The sequence below is a fragment of the Cetorhinus maximus genome, chromosome 32 (genome assembly GCF_964194155.1).
Source record: "Cetorhinus maximus chromosome 32, sCetMax3.hap1.1, whole genome shotgun sequence".
NCBI lineage: Eukaryota > Metazoa > Chordata > Chondrichthyes > Lamniformes > Cetorhinidae > Cetorhinus > Cetorhinus maximus.
This window is the reverse complement of record NC_135910.1, coordinates 4,499,914-4,526,547: the sequence shown is the minus strand read 5'-3', so window position 1 is coordinate 4,526,547 and position 26,634 is coordinate 4,499,914. Positions and strand designations below refer to the sequence as shown.

At 42.2% G+C, this 26,634-nt stretch overlaps 1 protein-coding gene across 5 annotated transcripts in view; it reads right to left on the bottom strand.

Annotated features, from left to right (window-relative positions):
* Nucleotides 1–25,885, bottom strand: part of zc3h4 (zinc finger CCCH-type containing 4) — a 55,562-nt gene extending 29,677 nt beyond the window's left edge. Inside the window, exons 1-2 of one of the 5 annotated variants that reach the window (XM_078533242.1) lie at nucleotides 25,338–25,885; nucleotides 17,243–17,480 (exon numbers count right to left, since the gene is read on the bottom strand). In XM_078533242.1, the coding sequence (XP_078389368.1) occupies nucleotides 17,243–17,480; nucleotides 25,338–25,432 (333 nt within the window). In that variant the 5' untranslated portion in view covers nucleotides 25,433–25,885. Of the gene's footprint in view, nucleotides 1–17,242; nucleotides 17,481–22,369; nucleotides 22,596–25,149; nucleotides 25,222–25,337 lie in introns of those variants that run through there. The other 4 variants (XM_078533243.1, XM_078533246.1, XM_078533244.1 and 1 more) reach the window with 4 other exon arrangements.
* Between the last annotated feature and the right edge of the window lie 749 nt (nucleotides 25,886–26,634).

The following is a 26,634-nucleotide window of genomic DNA, read 5'->3' as shown; positions in this document are numbered from 1 at the left end:
AGATGATGGGTATTTATACACCTATAAATGGAGATAGATGGGACACTGGGGAGTGGGAATAGTATTGGTTGTGAGTAAGCCAATGAACTCCCTCCAGCAAAGAAAGCAGCTGTGTCTTAGTTTTAACTTCACCAACCAGCATGGATCCGATTAACATTGATAGCAGAGAATGGTTTGTCTAAAGGCGACGACTGTGGTGTCCGATATTACAGCTGGTAACAACATGGCGGTTTCCCACGCTGAATTTAATTCTGTCAGCACACTTGCTGACTTACAGAGCACTATTCTCACTGAATTTGCTGCACTCCATTCGGAACTGCGTTCCTCTGTTGCCACTCTACAAGCCTCTGATGCCTCCTTCAATCAAAGGATGCGGGATGGTGAACAATCAGCTACTAACCCGAGCCACAGAATTGCGGCTCTGGAGACCCGCTGCACCCAGCTGGAAGCCCAAAATACTAAATTGTTAACGAAGGTGGATGACCTGGAGAACCGCAGCCGAAGACAAAATTTAAGGATTCTCTCGGTGCCCGAAGGTGCAGAACAGGGAAACCCTACCTTTACTGAGGCACTTCCTTTGGAGGTTTTTGGCAAGGACAGTTTCGATTCACCGCCGGTAGTGGACCGAGCCCATCGCTCTTTGGCGTCGTGGCCACAGCATGGCCAGCCCCCAAAGCCGTTAATACTAAGGCTGCATCTCTATAGAGTGAAGGAGCAAATTGTGCATCTGTCTAGAGAAAAGGGTTTCGTGAAAGCAAGATATTCATCTACCTTGACCTCAGCGTGGATCTAGCCCGGCGTCGTGGAGAATATAAATTTGTTAAAACCCAACTTCGTGAAGCTGGACTTAATTATGGCTTTCCCCACCCTGCTCGCCTGCTCTTCAATGGGGTGAAGAAGATTTTCAACAAGCCGCAAGAAGCTTCAGCCTTTTTCAAGGACACAATTGTACCTTCGCTTAATAAGGCATATCATAATTTCACCCAGAACAAAACAGTACACAATACTTAATTAGGTAACTATGCATGATGGTTCTATTACATGATAAGTTTTGCAGGTTATACCAATCTCTTTGTATCTTATGTCCAAACTGTATTAATCGCAGGAGGTTTTACATTAACCCTATGGGTGTTTATTTGTTACCTTTTACCACATGTGCAGTTGAATTCTTTGAAAGTTCAATAGCTCTTTATATTCCCCCTTTCTTGTTGACTACTGCATTACAAAACTGTTGCTTCGGACAGGTTCTGTATCTTGTTTGGCATATGCTGAGCTTTACAATACTTCCGTTTCAGATATTTGATTGTATATTGCTTTAATGTAGGCTGTCTTTTCAAGACACACTGGTAAGATAGGTATGAATAGTACACTAGCTGTGAGGGGTAGCATTCACCTAATTTGGGGAAGTGATGTAAGCTTTTCTTTCCTTCTTCCCCTTCTACTTTTTCTCCCTTTTCTTCTCCCTTCTTTTTCTCGTTCTTTTCCAAGTATACATATATACTTTCCTTTTGGTCGGTTTTTAAACATTCTTTAGGTGGATAAGCTCTGGTTCAAAAATATTTAATCCTTTATTTGCAATGGATAACCTATGGGGGCCATATGTTTTATTATCATAATGTCCACTAATATTAAGGCCTCACTGGGTGCTTTTATCCATTTTATCACCTGGAATGTGAAAGGTCTAAATCACCCAGTTAAAAGAAATAAAGTTCTGTCTCATTTGCATCATTTGAAAGTGGGCATTGCCTTCCCGCAGGAAACTCACGTACATCTGGCCACTTTTGAATGCGGAAAGGTTGGGTTGAGCAGATGTTTCATTCTAATTTTCATAGTAAAGCGAGAGGTGCGGCAATTTTAATCAAAAAGACATTCCTTTTGTTCATTCTCAGATTATAGCTGACCCTAATGGCCGCATTGTTATAGTACAAGGCAGACTTTTTAACTGTCCATTGATCCTAACTCATGTATATGCACCCAACTGGGATGATCACCGTTTCATTTCAAATTTCTTATTTTCCATTCCTGATTTAGACTTATATCACTTACTTCTTGGAGGAGACTTTAACTGTGTTCTTAACTCAAACTTAGATCACTCATCCGCAAAATCTGTTCCAATATCAAAATCAGCCATCAGTTCTTTTCTGGATACACACAGATTGGTAGACTCATGGCATTTTCTATACCCATCAGCAAAACAATACTCCTTTTTCTCTCCAGTTCACCACGCCTATTCGTGTATTGACTATTTTTTCCTTGACAAGAGGCTGCTCACATTAATTCAATCTTGCGCATAGAATAGTTTTGTGATCTTGATCATGCCCCCTTAGTTTTAGCAATACAATTCCATGACCAACCTGTTTCTCGCCCACCATGGCGTCTTCATTCTCTTCTTCTGGCAGACCCGGATTTTACTAAATTCATTTCCTCGCAAATAGATACCTTTATAGGACTTAATACTACTCCAGATATTTCCTTTGCTACTGTCTGGCAGAGTATGAAGGCTTACCTACGTGGGCAAATAATTTCACATACTGCTTAGCTCAACAAACGCAATACCTCAAAACTGTCCCAATTACTTGACCAAATTCTCTTCATGGACCAGCAGTATCTATTGCACCTGCCCCAGTGTTATACAAACAGCTGGCTCTGAATTTCATCTTCTTTCCACTAAACAAACAGAAAAGCTTGTACTTAGATCACGTGGCTCACCATTTTATGAGCATGGTGAACAAACCGGTAATCTCCTGGCTCACCAGCTTCACCAGGCTGCTTCCTCTCAGCTGAGAGCTGAAATCACCACTCCAGCGGGGTCAACCACCACCAATCATCAGGAGATCAATGATCAATTCAAACTTTTTTATTTCACTCTTTATACCTCAGACTCCTTTTCAGACCCTGGTTTATTTCACAATTTTTTTGATAATATGGACACCCCATCCCTAATGTCTGACTCCAGGAATGCATTAGGAGTATCCCTTTCCCAAAATGAATACTAAAGGCAATTAACTCTTGATGGATTTCCAATAGAATTTTATAAAAAATTCTTATCATAACTTTCTCCATTATTACTGTCTCTGTTTTTGGAATGCTCTCTCTCTAAAACACTCCATTCTACACTGCACGAGACATCTTTGTCTATTCTTTTAAAGAGGGATAAGGATCCTCTGCATTGGAGCTCATACCGGCCTATTTCTCTTTTAAATGCAGATGTCAAGGTACTAGCTAAAGCCTTCACCTACCGTCTTGAACCTGTCCTTCCATCTATTATCTCTCCTGAACAGACCGGTTTTATACAATGTAGGCAACCCTTCTGTAATTTAGGGGATCTTTCCAATATTATTTATACACATTCATTTACTCCTCTCTCTGAGGGTTCTTTTAACTATGGATGCAGAAAAGGCTTTTCATAAAAGTGGACTGGGACTACCTTTTCTTCAAGCTTCAAATGGATTTGGATCCATTTTTATAAAGTGGATAAAACTATTGTATTCCTCACCAGTTAATTCAGTACATACAAATAATATCCATTCTAAACTTTTTGACCTCCATCGAGGTACTAGACAGGGCTGTCCCTTTCCCCCATACTTTTTGGTATTGCTCTTGAGCCTCTGGCAATTTCACTGTGGACCTGTGTGGATATACAGGGTGTTATAGGGGGTGGAGTTGAGCAGAAACTCTCTCTATATGCTGATGACCTGCTTCTTTACATCTCTGATCCAGCCTCACCTCTCCCACATATTTTCTCTATTCTTGAGCGATTTGATCATATTTCAGGTTTTAAAATTAATTTGCAAAAGAGTGAAATTTTTCCTATTAAATCTACTGCAAAGAGTTACTTTCTTTCTTCCCTCCCCTCCAAAATCTTAATAAACAGTTTTAAATATTTAGGAATTTTAGTTACTTGATCCCTTGGAGACCTTCTTATGCTCAACTCTGACCCTTTGTTGGAACACACGAAGCAGGATGTAGCACGTTGGTCTAGCTTATCCCTTTCTTTAGTTGGTCATATAAATTCTGTAAAGATGAATATTTTGCCAAAATTTCTATACGTATTTCAGTGCATTCCACTGTTTATTCCCAAGTGGTTTTTTTGTTGCAATAGACCAATTAGTTTCTTTCTTTACTTGGAATAAGAATACACCCAGAATTCGTAAAATTTTTCTACAAAGTCCCAAGCATTTCGGTGGTTTGGCGCTGCCAAATTTTCAGTTTTATTGTTGGTCTGCTAATATCCGTAATATTTCTTGTTGGCTTCATTTGGACTCAGCTAGTTTGGCGTGGGTGCAATTGGAGTCTGCTTCCTGTCAATCCACATCTCTGCCTGCTCTGGTGTACTCCTCCATTCCTTTCTCAACCAGTCACTTTTCTTCAAACCCTATTGTTAGACAGCCACTTAAGATTTGGACCCAGTTCAGGACACACTTTGGGCTGCAATCTCTCTCTTCATACAGCCCTATTAGTGCAAACCCTTTATTTCCACCTTCATTAGGAGATTTTACCTTTCAAGTCTGGCACACAAGAGACATCAAAACCCTTGCTAACTCATACATTGAGAATATTTTTGCTTCTTTTGACTCTCTCCCTTGGAAATATGATCTGCCCCGCACACACTTCTTTCCCAATTTACAAATCTGAGATTTTGTGTGCAAAAAAAAAAAATCACCCAGTTTCTTTTATTGCCCCCTAAATCACCAATAGATATTATGTTAGAATTAAATCTTTTTGTTAGGGGTTTCATTTCCAAGTAGTACTCTTTAATTTTTTCACTACACTGCCCTTTGCTTTCTACCTTAAAAACTCTTTGGGAGCAAGATTTTGACTCAGACTTATCAGAAGATAACTGGAAGTCTATTCTCTCTCGGGTACATTCCTCATCTGTATGTGCAAGTCATGGGTTGCTACAATTTAAAATCTAACATATATCCATCAATCCAAGGTGAAATTATCTAAGATTTATCTAAATTTTGATCCAACCTGTGATAAATATACTGCCCCAGCCTCTCTAATTCTGGTTGTGTCCTAAATTGGCTTTGTTTTGGACAAACATTTTTAGATCATTCTTACATATTTTCAGTAGCAACATCAAACCCTCTCCCACTACAGCACTCTTTGGAGTGGAACCAAATGGCGACCCGCTTACAAAAATTCAGACTGATGCACTTGCCTTTTCAACATTATTGGCTAGACATATTATTCTATTAAATGGGGAAGTCTGCCCCGCCTTCTTTTAGTAATTGGATGTGTGATCTTATGCAGAATCTTAAACTTGAGAAAATAAAGTACACTATAAGAGGCTCCACTGATGGATTTTATGTAGCTTGGCAACTTTTCTTAGATTACTTTAAGGAACTACAGCCCTCTACTGTCATACAACTGACCCCAATTAGGTTGTATGTATTATATCAGGTGAAACTATATCTGACCTATGACTGTTGTTGATTTTATTGTTTATTTTTTGTGGGGTTGGGGAGGCTTTTTTTTTCTTCTTCTTCCTCCTACTTCTCTTTTCCTTCCATTTTCTTCCAAGTGTAAGTGCATTGAATTATTGCTGTACTGTAAGCTTTTTTTTTTGTATGGTCACTCATTATGACCGTTGTTACGTTTTTCTTTCGATGCTTTTAAGACAAAAAAACTGTTATCGGAGTTACTTTTGAGAAGAATAGCTGAACGCAAGTGTAAAATATCAGGATATGATTTTCCAACATTATTCTGTGAAGCTGAACCTTACGACCCATGGAAGAATGAAGTGGATATGAGGGCACGGGTTATATCCTTACCAAAGGAAAAGCAAAGCGTGGCCTCGGCACTTCCCCTTCCCACCAGAAGCAGGGTCAGGTACAAAGTATTTTCAGAGCTAGAGGCTCATCAATCAGACACTGGGATAGGTTTGGATAAACTCTTAAAAATTTATGGGCAAAATTTATAAGAAAGATGGCCAGCGAAATGCATTTGAGGCATGGTCAGTTTTTGATAAAGTTAGAAGAATGGATGGTTATTCCATAGAAGAATATATCAGGAATTTAACAGGTTCTATAACAGCTTGCAGAAATTCTATTCGGAGATCCCTAATTCAGAGCTTGCCTTCAAATTGTTGGATTCTGCTAAAGTATCGAACAGGGATAGGTTCCTGGTCTTGACTGGAGTGAGATTCTCAGAAAGAGATAGGCTTTTGGAACAGACGTGTGAAGCTTTAAAAATATTTCTGGGAAAACATTCACTTCCAGCCACTTTCCTTGCACCAACAGAACATTCAGCGGTAAAACAAAAGATGGAGGATTTGATGCTGGCACAGATATGGGGCACAAGCATCAAAAGAAAGAAGAACTACAAACAAAAGAAATGAGAATAGAGACCATTTTGGTAGCCCTAACAGACGACAGGAATTGGGCAACTATGGCATGAGGATAAACCCCAGGAATAACCGAGGAATGATAAACAGGTGCTTCAGATATGACTCGGAATATCATTATGCGATGAACTGTCCGAAACGGAATAACAGGGTTTTTAAAATGACACATGGCAAGGGAGGATCGGTAGGGAAAGATGGTGATACTGATCAGTCAGAAGGAATTGTACTGGTCACCAGAAGTTTTAGTCTGGTGATGGGTGTTCTAGTGATGGACTTATTCAATTGTGCTGTATTAGACAGTGGATGTATGCCCACAGTATGCGGAGTAGATTGGTTAAAGTGCTACCTGGATTCTCTAAATGGTAAAGACCGAAGTAAGGTTAAGGAACATGAAAGTTCCAGTTACTTCAGGTTTGGGGATGATAACACATTCATATGTACTGGCCGTGTCCTAAATTGGCTTTGTTTTGGGCAAAATTTTTAGATCACTCTTACACATTTTGGTGGTGATTCTGTGCAACATGGCCAGAGTAAACCATTTTATCAGCACGTGTGGTATCCAGTAAAATACCCTGACTACTGAGTAAGCCGTCTATGAAAAGGACTCAAATGAAATTAGATGGAACGTGATATGGCAATTGTTTTGGGAAATCTGTAGATTTAGAGTTTAGACAATCGGGGCATTATTGTACCTCCTTAACAAGACCTAACATTTTGAATCACGATGTTAAAGAAGTGTTGATGACATCAGGGGGCAGGAGTTTAAAGGAAAAAAGGCAAATTGTTTTAAAACTACATCGGCAGTTTGCCCATCCATCTTGTCATAGGTTAAAAATTCAACTAAAGGGTGCAAGGGAATGGATGATGAATATACAAAACTTGTAGAAGAGATCAGTGACAAATGCGAGATATTTAGAAAATATAGGAAGACATTATCATGGCCCATAGTGAATCTCCCATTAGCAAGAGACTTTAATGAAGTTGTAGCAATGGACTTGAAGGTATGGGATAAGGACAAAAACATTTTTCTCTTGCACTTTGTGGGCATGGCAACTAGATTCAGTCTGTCAACAGTATAAAGTAAAGAAAAATGGTAATTGTGGACTAGATAATGGATAGGGACTGGACTGGGAGCACGGGCTGAATTCCTAACTGACAATGGGGGGCAATTTGTCAATGATGAGTATGAGAGAAAATACGAACATCGTATTGATGAACACGGCAGCAGAAAGTCCCTATAGTAATGGGATTTGTGAAAGAAATCATGGCAGTAATTGATGAAATGCTTCACAAAAACTTAGCTGACTAATCGAGCTATAAGCTGACATCGGCCCTGGCTTGTTCAGTCCATGCGAGGAATTTACTTCAAATGGTTGGGGCGACAGTCCCTATCAATTAGTTTATGGGAGGAAACCCAAAAATACCTTTGGTGATGTGGGATCATCCCTTGGTAATGAAGGGACTATGATTAGTTCAACTTTTTCTGAGCATTTGAATGCCCTGCTTGCAGGGAGAAAGGCATTTATTAAAGCTGAGGTTTCAGAGAAAGGTGAGCCTTATGACACCACAGAAGGACATCAGAAATATAGTTTAATCCAGGGGACAGGGTATATTATGAAAGAGAAAGGCTGAAAGAATGGAAAGGACATGGTAAGGTTATAGGCAGTGATGGTAAAACAGTAATTTTACAATATGGGAATCAAACTGTTGGATACATTCCTTGAGGCTAATTGGCACTGATTATACATTTACAGAATCTGAACAGAGCATAGAAAGTGAAGAGGCACCATGCACTTCACATACATGTATGTTGGCCAATTATGAGGAGCAGATTACAGCAGATGAAGGGATGATTGATTATGAACAAAGTGATACTGAAGCACAGGATAAGGCAATTTATCCCAAAGGACAACTACCTAAAGTTGGCACTAGAGTAACACATATGCCAGTAAGAGCCAGTGTGTGAAGGGATGCTACCATTATAAGGAAGGAAGGAAAAGCCACTGGCAAATACAAACATTGGCTGAATGTGCAACATGAGGGACAAGAGGCAAGACCCATGGATTCGCAAAATAAGGTAAAGGCTCGAACTTTGCACCCCCATTGGCGTCAGACGTCATGGCGGGCATGAGCGGACAATTTGGCAAGGTGGTCAAAAATCGGTTTTACGCCGTTGTGAAACCAGTTTGCGATCATCCGCTCTGCCCATCAATGGTGGGCCTCCTTTCCCGCCATCCAATGTCGGGAGCTTAATTTCAATGCATTTGCGTCTCATCATCTTGCCTGCTCGCCGGAATCATTCCCCATATCAAATTTACCGCCCGCATTGGCAGGAAAACACGCTATCCCAGAACACACCTGGGCAAGTGTGACATGAAGAATTCGGGATTTACCATTAGAGCGTGGCTCACATCTGGACATCCGAGGAGCAAAATATGCTGGAGCCCTACAGCTAGCGGATTTTGGTGGAACACGTGCTGGGTGGATTCTCATGGTCATGGCTCTGCCGTGACGCAGCTCACGGAAGGTGGGAGGAGGAAGTAAGGGTAGAGTGTTGTCCAGGTGAACGTGCAAGGGAAGAGTCTGTGGAGTCAATGACGATGGTCGGGATAGATGGGACAGCGAGGGTGGTTTGTGGGGACTCGGAGGCAGACACGGATCCTGGGCATGGGAAGGGGGAGGTCAATGTCGACGGGGGTGGAGTTCTCAGGAAGATAGGCAACATGCACGTTCACCTGCACGTCCCGGAAAGAAAAGGGTTCAGGTTGGTATGTGATGGTGAGGAGGTAGGAGGTGATGCCAGGGGAATCAACAGTGATGGGGGAAAGGACATGGGCGATGGGGGAAGGGGAAAGGACGGGGGAGCTGAGAAGAAACTTAACTAACATGGCTGTCAAAATCGAAAGTGAGCGGAGCCTCATGTTGGACAGGCACAGGTGCTGCATGGGAGTTCGATCAGTGGGTGGGTGGAGAAGCAGGTCAGATCACATGGACAACTGAAAGAAAACCCCAGCAGGCAGCATTGAAAATGCTCAGGACATTGAGATGAGTAAAGGAGGAAGGCTCCACATGTGTGGGAGAATGCTTGCACATGGCTCTGAAAGGCCCTGCCACACACACTCTTCTCTGTCCAGAATTGCTCATGGTCTGGCTGTGTGCAGCTGACCTGCTAGTGGGGGGTGGGGGGGGATGCAGTGGGAGGGCTCGCGAAGCCTGTCAATGAAGCTGAAAGACAACATTGCACATTATTCAGTGAAAGTGAATATATTTTCAGATTATAAAGTGACAAAATGTGTTCACCCAAAATGTATGCAACCACTTGTGATCAGAAATTCTTAATGTTGCTAGGCCTAACATTTCTTCTAGGTGCTGCCCTGACATCCTCAGGAGGGGTGGAAGACAGCCTGTGCAATGGTTGGCCCTGTTGCCTCTGATGACTTCAGTGTGCATTCTCTGGAGAGCCAAGGCCTTGAGGGCTCCAGCTTGCTTTGGGTGTCCTCCTGTGGGCCAGCTGCTTCCTTTACGGTGACAGAGAACGAGGTTGAGGAGATCACAGACAAAGGGGACTTGAAACGAGAGGACAGCCTCTCAGGTTCCTAAGTGGATGACCCAGGGTTGTCCAGCTGCCGCTCCTGTTCCTTCAGGTGCCCGAGGGCCACGGCCTTGAGGGGAAGGAGCACCTGGATAGATGTCAAAGTGCCCCATTTCCCTGTTGTGTTGCCACTGCAGGAACTCACCCACGGCTGCTGCGATAGAGTGCAAGTCTGTGCGCGCACCTCCATATTCTGCTGGGCCAGGGTCCCCATGGCATCCGCCATCCTCCCCATGGAGACCTCACTGCATGCACCTGTGGGCACCATTTCATCAGAGGGCAGGTGGACGCATTCCTTTGACTTGTGTGCCACTCTGTTGAGGGCTTCCAACAACTCTGCATGATGTTCTCCTGCCTTCTGCTGACTCTCCAGGAAGAGTTGGAAGGCCAAATCCAGAGCTCGTCATCTGACTCAGACCTCACAGATACCTCTTCCCAAGCAGTCCTCCAAGTGCGGGGAGCTCAGCTGAATCTGCCTTCTCCTGCAGACATGTGTCCATGCGGTGACCACCAAATTATGAAACATGCCTGCTCTAGATCTAAGTCCCACCGAGGCGTGAGTGTCTCTGTGTTGGTGGAGGGTGTGGGTAAGTGCTATGACACTGGTCTTCCAGGCTGCTTATTTCCAGCTCCTCAATGGAGGAGGTGTCCTCTTGGCTGGACATGAGCACCTGGATGGAGCTGAGGGATTGGCTGGCTGAGGGTACTGGGTTGAGCTCCCTTGTGAACCAAGCAAAGATAATTAGTGCATGACAGCAGAGTCAAAAGCAGGTGAGAGAGCAATGCCAGTTGTGTTGAGAGTGGGATGGTGGAGGACCCACATGTGGCTGTTCGTCACAGACCTCACTTCGCCGCAGGCACAGTCAACACAATGACACGCTCCTCAAAGTGAGTGAGCGGTCTAATGTGGGCCACTCCACCCCCCGCCCCAGTCTGGGACCTCTCCCTACTGTTGTGAGCCGGCTTCTCCTGCATGAAAACAGATGGAGAGTGTGTCAGCAGGGTGGATGGCACTGCATGGAATGCTTGTATGCTGAGTGGGCCATGGACGTGATGATCTCCGAACTCCAGAGGATATGAGTCTAATGGGGATGTGGGGATGTGTGTGAGAGTTAGTGCTGTTGACCTTGAGCTGTGAGGTCCCTGTGGGTGTGTGAGGGGTTTGTGAGTGTGAGAGTTGAGTGATGAGGTGGTGATAAATAATGAGAGCATTCATCCTCTTCCTGCACTGGATGGCTGACCTCCTTTATGCTCTGATGGTGCTGACTGCCACTGCCTCCCAGGCTGGATTGGTGACACTGGTGGAACCCCTGTGGCCACAGCGGGGGAAGAGGACATCGCAGCGGCCTTCCACTGTATCCAGCAGGCGCCCCAGAGATCTCACTAAATTTGCGGGCTGCCATCTTCTTTGCTTTCAGGGCTATCTGTCGCCTAGAGCAGTCCTGGTCTGAAGGCATGAAGTAGGCTGCGCTCTTGTGTGCTTTAAATATGCGCCCGGAGCAAGGATGCGCTGAGGTCACGAGGCGGCGGGTAAATCTGAACCTGCCCACCACTGAGCTGGCGTGTTCCTCGCAAATGCATTATTAATGAGGTGGAATGCACCAGGAATGGGCTTATACAGCGTGAAAAGCCACCACTGTGGCCAGCAAGTAAAACGTCCTTCCTCCCGCCTGCTACTGCACTTAGTACAAATCTGGGATGATTCTGCCCAAAGAGTTGGAAGGCCGGAAAATGCAGGGAGTTCTGAAATTGGGCTGCAGAGTGGTCACGTCGCTAGGAAAAGATCACTTCTTGCGAAACAGACTCTGATTGCAAGAGGGAGAGATCATGTAGCAGCAGTCCAGAGAGGAGGGCGAGTGGAGGTCGTACTTTGACAAGAACAAAGACCATAGAACAGGCTAGGAACGCCAGTAGAAGCAGGAGCCCCTATGATCGAGAAGGTTTAGTGGCTACTAACAAATTATAAGATAAGTTGAAAAAGGATGCCAAACAAAAAGAATTGGAAAGAATTTGGTGTATACACAAATACCAGACGGGGGACAGCCAGCCTTATCACACAGGTGGACATGCACAGAAAAGGTACTTCCTGATGGCACATATAAAGCTAAAGCTAGACTAGTAGCTCGGGGGTTTTGAAGAACAACTTGGTGATCAAGATGTTAGGGTGGACTCCCATATTGCAGGGGAAGTGAGCTTGGAGATTTTCTTAGCTCTTTTAGCAACATATTCCTGGGAATGTAAATCGATTGATATAAAAGCTGCATTTTTATAGGATGAGAAATCCTACAATTGACAATACTATATTGACAATATAGAAGGGGAACTGTGGAAATTAAACAATTGGGTTTATGGGTTGAATGATGTGTCAAGGGTATAGTATTTCTCAGTTAGGTCCATCCTGTTGAAAACAAGTTGTGTTCAGCTAAAGGCAGACCCAGCAATTTTCTATTGGTATCACAAGGAGAAACTCGCAGGCATCTTTATAATGCATGTTGATGGTTTTGTGTGGGGAGGTTCTGCAGAATTTGAGCAATGGGTGACAGATAAAGAAGAATTTAAGGTTGGAAGTCAGGCGTGACATTAAATCAACAGTCTTATTTAGAAAATGTCCATCGTATCCCAATAAATCAGGCCAGGTCCTCATACAAAGAGGATTCTGTATCCAAGGAAGAAATAAACCAATTGACAAGTTTGGTTGGACAGTTGAACTGGTTGTCCGCTCAGACTAGACCTGATGCTAGTTATGACGTATTGGAACTGAGTACTACGATGAAACATGCTACAATTGAGGAAGCCCTGAGAACAAATAAAACATTAAAGAAATTAAATTCAGAGAAATGCACACTCAAGCTTCCAGCCTTGGGTGATCCAGAAGATGTGAGGTTAGTCACTTTAAGCAATGCTTCGCATGCCAATCTTCCAGAAGGATATTCTAGCATAGCAGGGTTTATCATATTCTTGGTGAGAAAGAATAAAAAATGTTGTCCATTGGCCGGGGAAATTAAGAAAATAAAGTGCAATTAAAAGCACCTTAGCTGCTGAAACACGGTGTTAGTAGAAGAAATAAATATCGGGGTGTACTTTTCTAATATACTGAAGGAAATACTATACAAGGGCAGTACAAGAAAAGCTTTCGCATAGAATGCTGAGAATAACCATTCTCTTTGGGGCAATGTTCATTTGACAAAGGGTGTCACTGAAAGAAGTTGAGAATTGACCTTGCTAGCATAAAGGAAAGAAGAGAGATTTCCAAAATAAAATGGGTGGATGCAAGTCGCTGATTGTCAGAGTGTTTTACAAAGAGAGATGCTTGCTCCAGGAGATTATTAGATGTACTGGAAGAGGGGCGCCTTGTGTTATAATGAGGATATGGAAAACCGATATTTTCTTTAATTGCTTTGTAATTATTTACGTATGGTAAAGTGTTTAAAGAAGGGGGAATGTGGGATCTATTAATGTTTGGTTATAACAATGTGAGACATAGAAAATGGAAAAATACACATAATTTTGTTTCTTTTTGTTTAGTTTGCAAGATTGTTCTTCAGTTTTCAAAAGTTGTAATTTTTTAAAAATGGAGAATCTGTCACTCTCTTATTAATTACTGTTACAGTTTAATGGCAATTACATTGTTAAATAGATGTTGAGCATTTGTACACCTAGCTAGGACACTGGTAGTGGGAGTAGTGTTGACTGTGAACTAAGTCAATAAACTCTCTCCAGCAAAGAAAGTTGATGTGTCTTAGTTTCAACTTCACCAACTGGCGTGGGTCCAATTAAAACAGAGCTCCCCGGATGAAAGAAATAGCTTATGAAGCTTATGACAAATATCAGGTTGATATTACAACTGAGACCCAGGCTGAATATATAAAGTTTTTTATACTCTTTCATGGGATGTGAGCGTCGCTGGTGAAAACAGCATTTATTGCCTAGCCCTAATTGCCCTTGCACTGAGTAGCTTACCAGGCCATTTTAGAGGGCGGTTAAGAGTCAACTACATTGCTGTACTGGGGTCTGGAATCACATGTAGGCCAGACCAGGTAAGGGTGGCAGATTTCCTTTCCTTAAGGACATTAATGAACCAGATGGGTTTTTACAACAATCGATGATAATTTCACGGTCACCATTACTGAGACTAGCTTTATAATCCAGATTTAGTAATTGAATTTCAATTCCACCAACTGCCATTGTGGGATTTGAACCCATGGTCCCAGTGCATTAGCTCGGCCCTCTGGTTTACTAGTCCAGTGACATTACCATGACGCCCCTTGATTAACTAAAAGGAAAGAAAGCAACTAGAAAGTATGGGAAGAAACTGGTAGCTAATATAAAAGAGAATTCAAAGGTCTTCTATAGGTATGTAAATATTAGAAGGCTAGTAAGAGGAGGGGTGGGGCCATTTCGGGGCCGAAAAAAGAATCCATGCATGGAGACAGAGAGCCTGGTGGAGGTGTTAAATGAATACTTTGCATTTGTCTTTAGCAAAGGAAGAATTAGCAAAATTCATAGAGAAAGCCAAGATAGTTAAGACAGATGTGCTAAAAATTGATAAAGAGGAGGTATTAGAAAGGCTAACTGTACTTAAAGCTGATAAGTTGCCAGGACTGAATGAGATGCATCCAAGGGTACTGAGGAACGTAAGGGGGGGAATTATGAAGGCACTGGGCATCATCTTCCAATCCTCCTTAGATTTGTGAATTACACAAAACTTGGAGGTGTTGTGAACTGTGAGGAAGATAATGATAATCTTCAAGAGGACATAGGCAGCTTGGTGGAATGGGCAGACAGATGGCAGATGACATTTAATGTAACAAAGTGTTAAGTCGTACATTTTGGTAGGAAGAATTATGAGATAATATAAAATAAAGAGTTAAATTCTGAAGAGGATGCAGGAACACAGAGACTTGGTGGGGTACATGTGCACGAAGGTAGCAGGACAGATTGAGAAAGTAGTTAAAAGGCATTCAGAATCGTAGGCTTTACAAATGGAGGCATAGAGTACAAAAGGAAGGAAGTTATGATGAACCTTTATAAAACGTTCAGCATCAACTGCAGTATTGTGTCCAATATTCTGGCAATAGTACTGAAGACTTGTGCTCCAGAACTTGCCGCACCCCTAGCCAAGCTGTTCCAGTACAGCTACAACACTGGCATCTAGCTGGCTATGTGGAAAATTGCCCAAGTATGTCCTGTCCACAAAAAGCAGGACAAATCCAACCTGGCCAATTACCACCCCACCAGTCTACTCTCCATCATCAGTAAAATAATTGAAGGGGTCATCAACAGTGCTATCAAGCGGCATTTGCTTAGCAATAGCCTGCTCACTGACGCCCAGTTTGGGTCCTGCCAGGGCCACTCAGCTCCTGACCTCATTACAGCCTTGGTCCAAACATGGACAAAAGAGCTGAACTCCTGAGGTGAGGTGAGAGTGACTGCCCTTGACATCAAGGCAGCATTTGACAGTGTGGCATCAAGGAGCCCGAACAAAACTGGAGTCAATGGGAATCAGGGGAAAAACTCTCTGCTGGTTGGAATCATACCTAGCACAAAGGAAGATGGTTGTGCTTGTTGGAGGTCAGTCATCTCAGCTCCAGAACATCACTGCAGGGGTTCCTTAGGGTAGTGTACTTGGCCCAATCACCTTCAGCTGCTTCATCAATGACCTTCCTTCCATCATAAGGTCAGAAGTGGGGATGTTCGCTGATGATTGCACAATGTTCAGCACCATTCACGACTCCTCAGATACTGAAGCAGTCCATGTCCAAATGCAGCAAGACCTGAACAATATCCAGGCTCGGGCTGACAGGTGGCAAGTAACATTTGCGTCACTTAAGTGTCAGGCAATGACCGTCTCCAACAAGAGAGAATCCAACCATCACCCCTTGATGTTAAAAGATATTACCATCACTGAATCGCCCACTATCAACATCCTGGGGGTTACCATTGACCAGAAACTGAACTGGGCTAACGATATAAATTCTGTGGCTACAAGAGCAGGTCAAAGGCTAGGAATTGTGTGACAAGTAACTCATCTCCTGACTCCCCAAAGCCTGCCCACTGTCTACATGGCACCACATCCACAAACATTCACTCCCTCCACCACCGACGCACAGTTACTTACAGCAGTGCATACTATCTACAAGATGCACTGCAGGAATTCATCAAGGCTCCTTTGACAGCACCTTCCAAACCCATGACCACTACCATCTAGAAGAACTAGGACAGCAAATAGACGGGAACACCACCACTGGAAGTTCCGTTCCAAGTCACTCACTATCCTAACCTTGGAAATATATCACCGTTTCTTCACTGCTGCTGGGTCAAAATCCTGGAACTCCCTCCCTAACAGCACTGTGGGTGTACCTACACCACATGGGCTGCAGCAGTTCAAGAAGGCAGCTCACCACCACCTTCTCAAGGGCAACTAGGATTGAGCAATAAATGCTGGCCCAGTCAGCGAAGCCCACATCCCATGAATGAATAATAAGAGAAAAAAATAAAATGCTTCGCACCACACTTTAGGAAGGATGTGAAGGCTTTAGAGAGGGTGCAGGAAAGATTTACAAGAATGGTCCCAAGGGTGAGGGACTTCAGTTATGTTGATAGATTGTAGAAGCTGGGGGTTGTTCACCTTAGAAAGATATGATGGAGAAGTTCAAAATTATGAGGGGTTGAGACAGACATTAGCAGAAGGTCAGAGGACCAGGGGACACCAGTGTCAGGTGAATGGCAAAACTACTGTGACATGAGTTAAAACATTTTTTTTAAACGCAGTGGTTAGGAACTGGAATGCACTGCCCAAGATGTGGAAGCAGATTCAATTGTTGCTTTTACAGAGAACCAGCATGGATACAGGCCGAATGGCCTCCTGTGCTGTAACTATTCCATGATTCTATAACTATTCTATTAAGTGCCATAACTTACAAGGCTATGGGCAAGAACTGCAAAGTGGGATTGGACTTCATAGCTTTTTTAAACTGGCACAGGTGACGAGCTGAATAGCCTCCTTCAGTTCCATAAATTTCTATGATGACTTCCGAAATTATTAAATGAGCAATGTTCCTGCTAAGTTACGCAAGTGCGCGCAGTCTGGAAAGTACCACACAGGCCTCGTCCTGAGATAAAATAATGCATGTGTGGCCACAACAGGAACTGCACACTGGAAAAACTGGCCACGCACAAGTACATTTTAAAGGGATCATTATTTCCGAGTTAAACATTCCCAATATTATTAACCCTGAGGTTCAACTATAACGAATGTATTTAGAGAAGTCCAGTTGATATTGAACTTTAGGGCTGATTACCTTGTGCTTTGATTTCCGTTTCTTTTTTGATCTCTTCTTTTCTTTTTCCCTTTCTTTCTTCCGCTTTCTCTTCATCCTACGGTGGGACTTGTCCTTATCCTTATCTTTCTCATCATCTTCGTGATCCCGTTCCTGTTTTTCGCCTTTCTCTTTCTTGATTTTCTCCTGGGATTCCTCCTGAGCTTCCACTTCCTCACCATCATCTTCTAATTCCCCTTCCTCCAGTTCTCCTTCTTCCCTATATTACCAAAAATGAATCATTGTCAGGGATAGGAATTGACATTGTGGAGTAAAATGTGATTTCATTTAAATTATAAATTAAGCAAAAAAAGGTAACCCACAAATGACTTTATGATGCTCGTGAACCCAGTGAACTGAAAACAATAAAACTATCGTTCCTCTTTGAGTTCAGCATTGACCACCATCCTGTTCCTCTGAGTACAGGGTTAGAAGCAGGATGCAAATCTTGCCCTTGAAGCTTAAATAATAAACTGGCACTGTTATTCTAACAAGAACTTGACTGTCATGTACAGCAATGTGCTAATATATAGTTCAAAGTTACAGAAAATTTAACTTGCTGAGAAATCATTAAAGAACAACTGCTTTCATCTTATGAATAAACATTAAGTTGTGTGCAGTGTTTGGTTTTCTCTTGATGATGCTAATGCTACGGTTGGGTTTTACAGGTCCCTGTAACCCTCTGGTACCTCACAAAACTGGTTATTGTTCACTAAGGAGTGAAAGTCAATCATTGTTTCACCAAGGAGGAGGCAACCAGCAATCAGACGAACATTTAAGAAATTGAGCACTCCCGTGATTGACTGTATTTTCGACACACTGTTTTTTATGTGAGAACCCTGTGCCCTTTCAGAGCAGCCAATCCACCTCGGGGAAGCAACAAAGCAAACATATTCCTGTTCTCACCTGAACCCTGACTAAATTTTCCAATCCAAACCTCATGAGCATGGGGTCAATTGCAAGAACCCCAGCTTATGTCTTGGCTGAGGTTAGTGAGCTCAGTACAGAATAGGGGTTGAAATTGACCCTTCTGATTTGTAGAATGGCAACAATTTTATAACCCCACTAAAATAGAGCTCTCCCAATGACTTAGCATTTAGGTAGTGAATAACTGGGGCAAGCAGACCAGCGAGATCTCAGATTTGTTATTTTGGTCTGTGGTGAGCTAACTGACCTCAACCACAATTAAATTGGGAATGCTGCATAATGGCTTCTGTACCCATTTCTGGAGGGAGGAGAACTGGCCTGGGTTTCCACCCTGAACATGACCTAGTGATTCCTGCTAGAAGGTATTTGGTGAAGACCAGCAGCATGATGGGCTATGATTCTCTCTAACTTCAAACTGCCAAAACTAAATATTTTGGCCTGCACGTTCAGAGAAAGACCCGACGGACAGTTGTCTCCAAGAGATTGGACTCCAGCAAGAATCAGTGGTTTCAGAAGTCAGGAGAAAATCAAAGAAAGGAAAGTCTCAGATTTCTGGCTACTGATGCATTTTCATTGATATTATTGGTTTCTATGAACATTTTAAACAGTTAATATGGCTAAATTAAGGAAATTGAACAATAAAGAAAACTTTCCCTTTCAAACATTCCCTTTTCTGCTTACAATTGCATATCAATGAAGACATTTTTTTGATTGCTTAAATGATGAAAGGTAAATGAAAGAATGACTTCTAGTGTGGGTGTTCAAATGGAAACAGCTCAGTTTACCACGCCTTTATTTTTCAATGGAAACAACTTTATATTCACACGCAGTAATGAAAGATGTTGGATGAAGATGCAACTTCAAAAATGTATGGTTTTTACATCATAACAAGGTCTAATAACTCAGTAAGATACCCAAAGAGTAGTTGTACCTTACACACAAGTGAAGTCCCAGATGTAACCCCTAGTTTGTGTTGAGTTGGATCTCAGCCAAGAGAGTGGCTGGAATATTATAAGCCTTGCAAGAAAGCACCACTGGCTATTTTAACTTCTCCTGATTATCAAATAGCATTTGGGTAAGTGTGCACACATAGATGATAAGTGAGGACCAAACTTGGCTGTAGGGTCTTCTCCCTCACCACTGTGACCACTGACTCACTGTCATGGCTCACATGTCACTTGGTTGAGGTATTATAGGGAGCCTGCACAGCCACACACAGTTCTCAATCCTGGGCTGTTCCAAGAGTCTTGTAGTTTCCATGATGGGACATGACAGCTAGTCATGGTAAATCAGCCTCAGGCTTCCACCTACCTGAGCAAGATCTCTACCTAATGTACAACACAGCCCTTTACACCTCTTTCTTGCAATTAAAGTTTTATATATATATGTACAATTGTAAGGCCCATTAGCTGCTTCTTGGCGAAAATTATCTGCAGATTTCCACAACCTTTACCCCTCCAGCAGGCCATAGTTCTCTCCCACCAACGACGGCAGTTCTGACAAAGGGTGTCACAAAATTTTAATCTGACTTTTTCTGTCAGCTGTTAACTGGCATGCTGTGTATTTCCATCATCTTAGGCTTTTACAGGCCAACAAACTATTCTATCATCTGTGGCACCATATTCCAGCCCTGCTCTGCCCTGACCTGACATCAGTACATTTTCCAATATCAGCCCCTGAACTGCATTCAGGAGAGGGAACCCTAGCTCATTTGTTCCCTCCATGGCCCTGGTGCAGAGGCCAATTGTAGCACTGCTGCTAAGTTCAAACAACTCACCAAAAAGCTACTGTTCAAACCTCACAGCCTCCTGGCTTGTATTGCTCAATGTAGCACCTGGCACCCAAATTTACTTACTACGTAATAGGAACACAGCACTTGTTTAAACCCTTAAAACTGATGTCTGTAGAACAATGTGATCTACATCCGAGCAAGACCTCTGCATTATTCCAACTCTGACCTCATGTGCTGCCTCTACTTCTTCACCTCACCACTGGTGACCGCAGCTTTAGCCTTCCCAAATCCTCTCCATCTCTTTATCCTGAAGCTCCCCAAAAATGTACTACTTTGACAAGCTTTCGTCCACCTACCCAAAACCATCCATCTTTAGCTCGGTGTCAATTTTTTGTCTGGTTATGCTCCTGTAAAAGTGTTGGGGGTGCTTTACTATGTTAAAGGTGCCACATAAAAGCAAGCTGTTGCTTTTTCAAACACCAGAACCCATTGTACCATTCATTTTTTGTATAAATTTTTAACTTAAACAAAAATAAGGACTTTATTACCAGCCAACTTGGGGCTCGATGTTTGAAATTCAAACATGGTATTAGAGGAGCTACAATTTCCATTGTAATGAACACCTACTCAGTCAAACAGGGTTGGGGAGGCGCTGAGCAGATGAAAGCCTTTGCCTCAGGGGCATTCTGTCAGAGAAATAAAAATCAGATTTTGTATACCTCGGAGTACCAGTTGCACAGTGATTCTGACAGAAACCCAATAAATTTCCCGTCCACCTTCCCAAGCAGTAATGGTATACCAGGACCTAAAAACAGTAACAAGTAACCTGGGAACATCCTCCATCCAATGTAAAACTTCCCACTCCCAATACTAGAGGCAAACCTCCCAATAGCAATGCCTCTCATCAAGGATTCGTAATTACACTAAGTGTTGAAATAGAAACAATATGCTTCCATACAGATGTATATGGTATATTTTTTTAAAACTCAAAACAAAAAGTACAGGCAGTGTACCTTATTCCATCATTCCTTTGAAGTAAAAGTGGACCAAAACACTCAGGAATATCTGCACAGTGTGTTAATGCGTATGCTGGAAAACGCTTGGAGGTTTTGGGTATGGAGCTTAAATTCAAACATTTTGGGTTACCACTAGCTGCCTCATCAGCAATAGGCATTTTCAAAATGAAGTAATTTCAATCAGCATTCTCATTAAGACTTTGGGAAATGAAATCAGTACTTGGCTTATCTTCAAAAATTATGTCCAAAGATGTAAATTAGGGAATATATTTTTAAGTTAATGAAAACCCTGGTGAATGAACGAGCTTGGATTTGTATAAATAGGATAAAAAGGATAAACAGCACAGAAAGAGGCCCTTTGACCAACCAGTCCCATGCCAGTGTTACCATCTATTCCTTTCTCCCTCATGTTTGTCTAGCTTCCTCTTAAATGGATCTATACTATTCTCTTCAACCACTCCCTGTGGTAGTGAGTTCCACAGTCTCACTACTCTTTGAGTAACGAAGTTTCTTCTAAATCCCCTATTAGATTTCTTAGTGACTATCTTACATTGATGGCCTCTTCCAGATAGGAGGAAACATTCTCTCTGTATCCACTTTATCAAAACCGTTCATAATTTTAAAGACATCTATTAGGCCACCACTCAGCCTTCTTTTTCCAGAGAGCAGAGATCCAGGATGTCAATCCTTCCCTGGTCTGTATACCCACACATCTCTTCTAAATCTTCTCTGCACTCTCTCCACCGCATCTATATCAATTTTAGAATGTGGTGACCAGAACTGCACGCTGTTGTCTAAGTCTGGTCTAACCAAGTTTCAACAGGTTTAGCTACTTTTCAATTCTATCCTGGCTCAGATTGTCCATCTAATGGGGAAAAGAGAGACTCTAGTGACACTAAGAGTTTTCTGTCTTTGTAAAACAAAGTCAGATACCAGCCCAGAGTTAATGGTACATTTCCTCAAATATTAGCGATCACTCTTCCACAGCCACCTATCAAACATCAAGGGTGTTAAAATATAAGGTCTTAGAGCAACCTGCAATAAAACATTCAAAAGTATCTCTTTAATAGAAATAAAGTGAGACTTTGTCCTCCTGAGGCTCCAGCCTGTGGATACTGGATTGATACCCAGCCAGGTACGCATGCTGACTCCCCAGCTGCATCTTATTAATCCCCCTGATCAGGTTAACAATTTGTCCACGTGAAAGAAAAGGGAGTGAAAACAACCCAGAGCACGATCTGCTGAATGTAGAAAGCAATGGAAGAAATAGGTTGCATCATGTCCCTCTAGGTACAGAAAAGAATGAGTCTGTTTATGACTACATTAAATTTTTAAACCAGTCAATTACAATTTTCTAACATTTTATAAACTGCCCACAAAATCTCACTCATACACTGTCATCTTAAAAATCAAACAAACAAAAATGCAACTCACTCAATTTATTTCATTGTACAAATGAGCTTTCTCCCCATCTCCTCTCCTGAAGATATTGCATCATACTCATAGTGTGACATTGCTCTGTGGGTAACCTCCAGTGTCTCCTTCAAAGGAGTTACTATTCATGTGAAAACATTGACAGATTTTCCCATAATACAGGCATAACAACAGAACCAAATCCTCTCCTCAGCAATGTACAAGTGTACTTCCAACACAATCTGACTGATTTCCTCTCCTTACAGGGCACTATAGTGCCCTCACTACCTTGGATCTTCAAGTCTGCATGTCACAAATGCACACTGCTTTTACCAACTGAGCTAATGGGAAAATGCCAAACTTAAGGCTTTTTAAATAAATAAGTTCAACAGATGCAGGGTCAAAACTAGATTGATATAACAATTAAAAATCTTTTACATCCTTTGCCAATTATAGTTATTTTACGCTTCCTTTAGCTCCCACCACAAACTGGCTACAACAACATCAGCTGATCTGGTCTGAAAGCTCTGTCACTGACTGCTTAACAGCTGATAAGATTGAGTTACTAATCTCCCCAATTTTTCAGCAGTGCTCAACGTTTACTTGTGCAAAATACCGGGAACTCAATAAATGGACGCACAGCTTTTTTTCTGCCCCACTGATACACAAACATGCTGCACTACCTTCCCCACCAATTAAAAGAGCTCAAGACTGTCCTCTGCTTAAAGTACAATGAAAATAATTGTATTACTAACTGTGAAATTGTAATCCATAAATTAAGAAGCTTTATCAACATGACAGGGTGGTGACTTGGAAATGGAATAAATAGTTGATGAGAATTAACTATTTTATTATTTAATTCTCTCTTTTAAACTGGTTTTAAATTTCCCAAACCCCATTTCCAGCTATCCTTGCACAATTCCATGGCTTTGCAAATAATTGGACTTTTACTTGACTCTGTCAATGGTGCTCAAAGCATCTGCAAAGATTGACATGGAAGGCGATTTACCCTTTTATATCAGGGAGCCCAGGATCTGTCTATCATTTCCAATAATACAACATGTTGGGACCCCAGTAATAATCCCAAGTCCTGCTCTTCAGTGGCTCTATGATACATTTGGGAACTTTAAGATCAACTTGAAACAATTAAATGATGAAAAATGTGGCTAATCCCCATTAAATATCTATTCTGTGTACAAATCACCATCCTGTCACGTCCATCAAACTTCTAGCCAGGTTCTTTGTTATCCCACACAATGACTTTTATGAATTACTGAAACAAAATATTTTTTGGTACAGCAACAAGTCATAACTACTCTGCCCTGGTTAAAAACTTAAGTTACTCAGTGTCTACACATGGTCTTATTTAATTGAGATCATCAAGTTTGTACTCACCCCAGAAATGGACTTTACTTTTAAACCAAATTTCTTTGATGAGGTCGGTTTTAAGACATGTAAATGATTTTGCCAACATCCAAGAGTATGTGTTATTTTACTCCAGGTTATTGATAAAGTAACTGCTTTGTTTGTGGATAAGCAACTTACAAAAAGGCAGTGCTTAACTCTATCGGCACTTTGATCCCTAACTGATCTCTAAAATGCAGTCGAGTTCACCCTTCAATGACTGGCTCCATCTCCCTTCATACCTTATGGTATTGCAGCATTGTCAGTAAGGTAATGTAACATATTATACTGGCACACCATTGAAAAAAATAGGCTTAAGACGACGTATGTCAATGCTGCTCCGAGATGCCTGTTGTCTGAAAAATCCCAATTTATCTCAAATTACTCTTGCTACTAGTGTCAAATCTGTAAGTCTCTAGTATCTCGTTTACTTATATAATCCATGGTCTACGTATTGAATTTAGAAGGGCAAAATCTTTAACTGTGTTGTTGGGTGTTTTCAGTTCAAATGGATGTAATTTAAAAAAAATTTTACATGTCCACCACTACACTTTATTGAAATCCTAATGACGACACTGTACTCTGACCTTCCATAACAGGAATAAAACGAGAACTACAAAAAGAAATGTACAACGGAGGGGTCAGTTAAGTTATTCATTGCTGAAGACAGTGGAAAAAAAAAGAATTAAATGAGTCGCAATTTGGCATTTCTTTTTGCCCAAAAACAATATAGGAAAGGATACGTACGATATGAATGCTTCATGCTGGCAAGTAAATATTGTACAAACAGAAGGTGGTGATTTTTTTTGTTTAATGTGGGTACCAACAGATTTAGAAAAGGACCGAACTGAAGCCATCTCTTTAAAAAAAAGGAATAAATCTTGGGCAGCTGTATTTGTGAAAGGATTGAAAAGTTTTCTCTCTCTCTCTCTCCCTCCAATGGGTCATGCATATTAAATCACAAACACGTCGAGATATATTCAAAAGGGGGGGGTTTAAAATTAAAAGGATAAATGTTTCTCAATTTACAATGAGGACGCTGGGTAAAAAAAAAATCGAAGTTCAAAGGTCACTTGCCGATGTCCTTTAACCGGGCTGCGTTTTATTAAAAGGATTATAAGAGAGAGAGAGGGGGGAAAAAAATCATTAATGTAATTAAAATTAATAAGCATACAGAAATAGTCCCTACTGTAAAAGTAATTAAAGACATAGTCACATTGCTCTCCACCACCCAAGCATGCGATTAGGCCTTAAAACCCTTCTCCTTTATATATATATATAAAGGATATATATATATAATCTAGCGACCACTTTTCAAGAGGATTTAGAATGAGATAGTAAAGAAAAAGATTATTTCTTTTCTCCACAAGTTAATCCACAGATACAATTTCCTCTACCTTCCGTTTCCAAGGTGTCCCCTTCAGAAAAAAAAAACCTTGGACAATTTTGTTGGTTGTTGTTGGTTGTTGATGATGGATTTTTTTTTTAATTTTATATATATATATAGATATATATTTCTTTTTTTTTAATATAAATAAATATATCAAAAGAGAAATGTTGGATAAAAAGGTTGTTTTTACTCGACCTTTCGTCTCCTGACTCAGTGAGGTTGATGTTGTTGTGTTCGTTTTGGGGGGACTGCTTGTTGGAGGAGGTGAGGCTGAGGCTTTCGAGAGACATTTTTATTTTCTCTCTCTCTCTCTCTCTCTCTCGCTCGCTCTCTCCCTTTTGTCTTTTTTTTTCCCCTTTTTTTTCCTCAAAAAAAATTATTGATATATAAAAAAAAAATTACCACCGGGAACTGCAATTAAGCTCTCACTGACTCTTAAGAGATAGGAAACCAACGGTTCTGTTGTTACTGTTTAAAGCGTTTTGGTATTGGCAGGTATTTTCTCGGTGCTTTTCTGTGCGGATCCGACCCCCGGGTGTCTCTCCATTACACACACTGACTGACTGAGGGGGGGGAAGCAAAGAAAGGAAAACACCCTCCACAACATGGCGGCCGCCCGACGCCGCGACGCGCGGCCGAGAGGAGGAGGAGGAGGAGGAGGGGGGAGGGGAGGGGAGAGGAGGAGGGGGTTGGGGGGAAAAAAATAATGCTCACGGAAACTCACGAACGCCGCCGCCGCCGCCGCCGGAAACTCCCGAACACGCGCGCGGCCGTCGGGGTGAGGAGGGGGTGGGGGTGGGGAAAAATCTCACGGAAACGGACGAACGCTGCCGCCCGGAAAATCCCGAAGCGCCGAACACCCGCCCGCCTCTCGTGACGTCACCGCAAGCCGAAAGTTGTCCGTCGTGCTTTCCGAAGAGGGGGGTTGAAGGGAGGGGGCGGGGCGAGGGCTGGGTGGGTGGGGGGGGGAGGATCGGTGACGTCTTTTCCACGGAATTGCACGAACGGCGACCGCCCTAGCGCTTGCCTATGACGTCATTGTACGGTAAGGTATGAAGTCTCCAGGGAGATGGTGGCGTAGTAGTAATAATGGTGGCCCTGTAATTGGGAGGCACAAAGGCTCTGGGGATAAGGCTTTAAGTCCCACCAGACAGCTGGTGGAATTTAAATTCGGTTAATAAATTTGGAATTGAAAACTAGTCTCATTGATGGCGACTGTGCCAATTATCATCAATTGACATCAAAACCCACCTGGGTCACCCCAATACCCATGAGGGAAGCCAATCTGCCATCGTTATCCTACACACGTGACTCCAGGCCCACAGTAATATTGTTGACTCTTAACTGCCCTCTGAAATAGCCCAGCGAACCACTCAGTTTCAAGGGCAATTAGGTCCTGCCAGCAACGCCCACATTCCATGAATGAATGAGGAGCAATCACTGAAGTTTACATTTGTATGGGGCGGGGTGAGGAGGTTGTTTCTGTTTATGT